Source organism: Carex rostrata, chromosome 32, assembly GCF_964058835.1.
Source record: "Carex rostrata chromosome 32, lpCarRost1.2, whole genome shotgun sequence".
Taxonomy (NCBI): domain Eukaryota; kingdom Viridiplantae; phylum Streptophyta; class Magnoliopsida; order Poales; family Cyperaceae; genus Carex; species Carex rostrata.
In genome coordinates this window covers 1,120,080-1,123,770 of record NC_135949.1, presented here as the reverse complement: position 1 = coordinate 1,123,770, position 3,691 = coordinate 1,120,080, and the positions used below count along the sequence as shown (strand labels likewise).

Here is a 3,691-nt window from a genome sequence, read left to right as displayed (position 1 = left end):
TGATGTACATGAGCTTATTTATGAATGGCAATTATTGATTAATCTGAAAAATTGTCAATCGACAACTAGGAAACATCTATTATGCAGTCAAAATGTTATACTGAAACTACTTTATTGGAGAACAAATTGATATATACTTTTAAAATTGTTGTAATTAATATATACTAATTTTTACATGTTTTAGATATTATTTGGAGCACAAGTGTTAGTTTTGATGATGTCATCATTTTAAATGTGTTCATAATTATACGAAATATTTTAAATTTGTCTATACGGTGTATTTAATTATAGTACTTTTTATTTAATGTTGTATTTTGCATTGCAGATTTGCATTTGCTGGGTAGAGCGTTTGGAAAGTAGAAACAGAGATGGATGCCATACTTGCTATGTCTGATTTGCCATCCAACAATCTACAGGGACTTTGGGAATTCATGAAGAGCAGAGATTTCAAGAATCTCCCTGTGGACAAACAGCAGGCTATAATTATGATTGTCCGAGAAACAGCCCCAAAAGTTGGAAAGTTAATAGGTGAGTTTTTAACTTCTAGAAAGGAGTCCAGCTGCCCAGACAGTAATATTGATTTGGAGAAAGAATATAGGGAGAAAATCAAAGATTTAATTGACGGTATGATGGACAAGGCCAGCCACCTGACGGATCAACCAAGAGTTGTGCTCAATTTAGGAAACAGAGAAAAACTATTTGAAATTATTCAAAAAATTCTCAACAAGTGGGATACAATAATACATGGAAATAAAGTTAAAAACATTGAAAACATGCTTCTTGAGGAAGCGGATATTTCAAACCGGATAACACTGAATGGGTGGGAGAGTTCAACACTCTTCTATAAGAAAGCTTTTTCAGATCTTTTTAACATGCAGAATGATCATGAAAGGTGCACGTTCATTTACAACTCAGACATGGAACTGGGATCTCTCGCCTATAACATTTACAAGGCATGTGCAAAACAACCTTTGGCTCTTCTCCTTGTAGGGGGGCTCCTTTCGCTCAAACCAACGGCCTACAACATCTGGAAAACGGTGAAAGATGAGCTGGACATGATCACAGAGCCTAATGATAATGTTACAGCCGATCATATGGGGAAAATTTTTTCCTACTGCTATAATGATTTACCTTACTTTCTTCGGCCGTGCTTTCTTTATTTTGCATGTTACCCTATTGGTTTCGAGATTCCTGCAACCTCTCTAACTCAGATATGGATTGCTGAAGGATTTGTCGAAGAAGAGGATAAACAGACGTCTCTAGAGACGACTGCAAATAAGTATCTCGACGAACTTGTTCAAAGGTATTCTCAATATTTTGGGAAATTGACATTCAATCTTATAATTTATAGGTGATTATTAGCTAGGTTTATGGTTTTTCCTATTGTGGCATAAATGACATCACATGCAATTAGTAATAGGATGGTTGTTATTTCAAACATTAATTAGGTCGCAGTTTCCTAAAAGGAGATCATAAAAAAAAATTGTCTGTTTTATTACAATAAGAGTACATAATTCTCTCTGGTCTACCTGATGATAAACAAAAGCATTATTTTTTTTTCAATTAAATTGAGAAATGTTTTTTTTCTTTTCTTTTATAAACATGTATTTCATGTTTATTTATTTTCCTTGTTGTGTGCAGGTCGTTGGTTTTTGTTTCAAGGAGATCATTATCAGGCACAATAAAAAGTTGCCGATTACATCATTCAATTCATGAATTTGTCACCCAACAATCATACAAGGAACAGTTTTCGGTAGCCAATCCAGATCAGGAAGACATTGAAACCCGGCTCCGTATAGCAATCTATCCGGACAACAAGAAACAATGCATGGAGGTGAAAAATAATCATATACGTTCTATTTTAGCTTTTGATTTTGATAGAAATGTTCTTGAAAGTGCCATTTTCCTCAAAGTGCTGGCATTGAGGAACTCTGCAATCCCAGTAACAACTTTACCAAACATGATTTATCTACAATATCTGGGCTTGAGGGGTAGTAACATATCTGAGCTTCCCAAAAATATTGGAGACATGGAAAATCTCCAAACGTTGGATGTTAGAGATACAAGCATAGAAACCTTACCTGAATCTCTATGGAACATCAAAACACTTCGCCATGTTTATGTGAAACCAAATCCCCAAACTAAAGGCCCACCCTCTACAACACATATCGACAACCTGCATACCCTAAAAACAGTTGCGGTTCATAAGTCATGGCTAGAAAACATTCCGCATTTCCTGGTTCACCTTAGAAAATTAGCACTTTCAAATTGGGACAATCTAGATTGGAAATCTATTTCCAAACTATTGAGTCACACGGATAATCTGATCTCAATGACAATTATGGGCAAAAATATACCATCAAAGTTTGTCGATCTAAGGGTCTTTCCGAACCTTGAGACGGTGAAGTCAATGAAATTATACGGAGAATGGAGTGGTAAGAAACTTTTCATAGATAATATTAACTTTCCACCAAATCTTACAAAGCTCACTCTAACCAAATCCGGTTTGAAGGAAGACCCCATGCCTATACTAGAAAGACTACAAGTCCTGAAATTTCTGAGCTTACAAGATGGAGCATACATAGGGAAGCAAATGGTTTGCTCCACAAATGGGTTTCCACAGTTACAGTTCTTAGAACTTTCGAAATTGGAGAACTTGGAGATTTGGGTAGTGGGATGGAAGGCTTTGTTAAAGCTTAGCATATTGCGTCTTGTTCATTGCCGGAAACTCAAACAGCTTCCTAATTTCCATTTTGTTACTATCAATGATATAGATGATGATGATATCGATGATCATTGCTGGAAACCCAACCAGCTTCCTAATTTCCATTTTGTTATTAATGATGATGATGATATAGATGATGATGATATCGATGATAATGATGATGATATAGATGATGATATCGATGATTGAAATGCTCCATTTAATCTCTTGGTTTGATTCAGTTCGACTTGTCTGGTGTGTGTGTTTGCGTGTGTACGCGCATGTATTGTATCCCTTATTCTTTATGTATAGTGTGCTCTTTGTATCAGTGTGTTAATTATAATAATGTATGTTGAGATTACATCAAGTAAATTAATGTTTTCAAAGGATGTGGTGTTTCCATTTAAATCAAATGGTATATTTACTCTTTTATTATTTTATTTTTTGCATGCATTGTTTTTATTCTTAAAGGGCCTGTTCGGCACCACTAGAATAGTGGAATTGAATGGAATTAAGCTTCTATTTCTGCCGAACAGAAATTAAATGAGCTGGAATAGAGGGTCAGAATAGAGGACTGTTCCTCTATTCTTAATTCCAGGGAGGGGCTGGAATTGAGAATTGAGAATTGATCTGAAAAAAGGTGAAAAATGAACCACATTTACCTTTTATTTGGCTGATGTGGCATTTAATACTCATTTCCTTTCTTCTCTTTCCATTTTAATATTCTTCTTTCTTTCTTCTCCTTGCACATCTACAGAGGAGAAAACCTTCCTTCTTCATCTACTCAGATCTAATATATCCAACAATAATGTGTTGGGTAATTAGCGAAACTAAAACTATAGGTGAGATGGACGCAAATTCTACTTTCAAATGAGAGATCACTGGAGAGAGAATATGAGGGGAGGAGGCAATTAGCGAGAGAGGGAATTCGGGAGGGAAGACGGGAAAAAAAAATTGGAGGCAGTGGGAATAGGAAAAAATTGGTTG

General features: G+C 35.5%; 1 protein-coding gene across 1 annotated transcript; it reads left to right on the top strand.

Moving 5' to 3' along the window:
- Nucleotides 1–368: 368 nt before the first annotated feature.
- On the top strand, nucleotides 369–2,914 carry LOC144547758 (inactive disease susceptibility protein LOV1-like). Its single transcript, XM_078296455.1, has 2 exons — nucleotides 369–1,303; nucleotides 1,642–2,914. Exons 1-2 carry the CDS (start codon nucleotides 369–371, stop codon nucleotides 2,912–2,914), a joined length of 2,208 nt encoding a protein of 735 aa, XP_078152581.1.
- Nucleotides 2,915–3,691: the final 777 nt, after the last annotated feature.

What these genes read in the sequence shown, in the direction of transcription:
- LOC144547758 (XM_078296455.1), top strand. Translation starts at nt 369, where the DNA reads ATGGATGCCATACTTGCTATGTCTGATTTGCCATCCAACAATCTACAG. An exon ending in CTCGACGAACTTGTTCAAAG is followed by an intron (nt 1,304 to 1,641) that starts GTATTCTCAATA and finishes TGTTGTGTGCAG; the next exon opens with GTCGTTGGTTTTTGTTTCAA.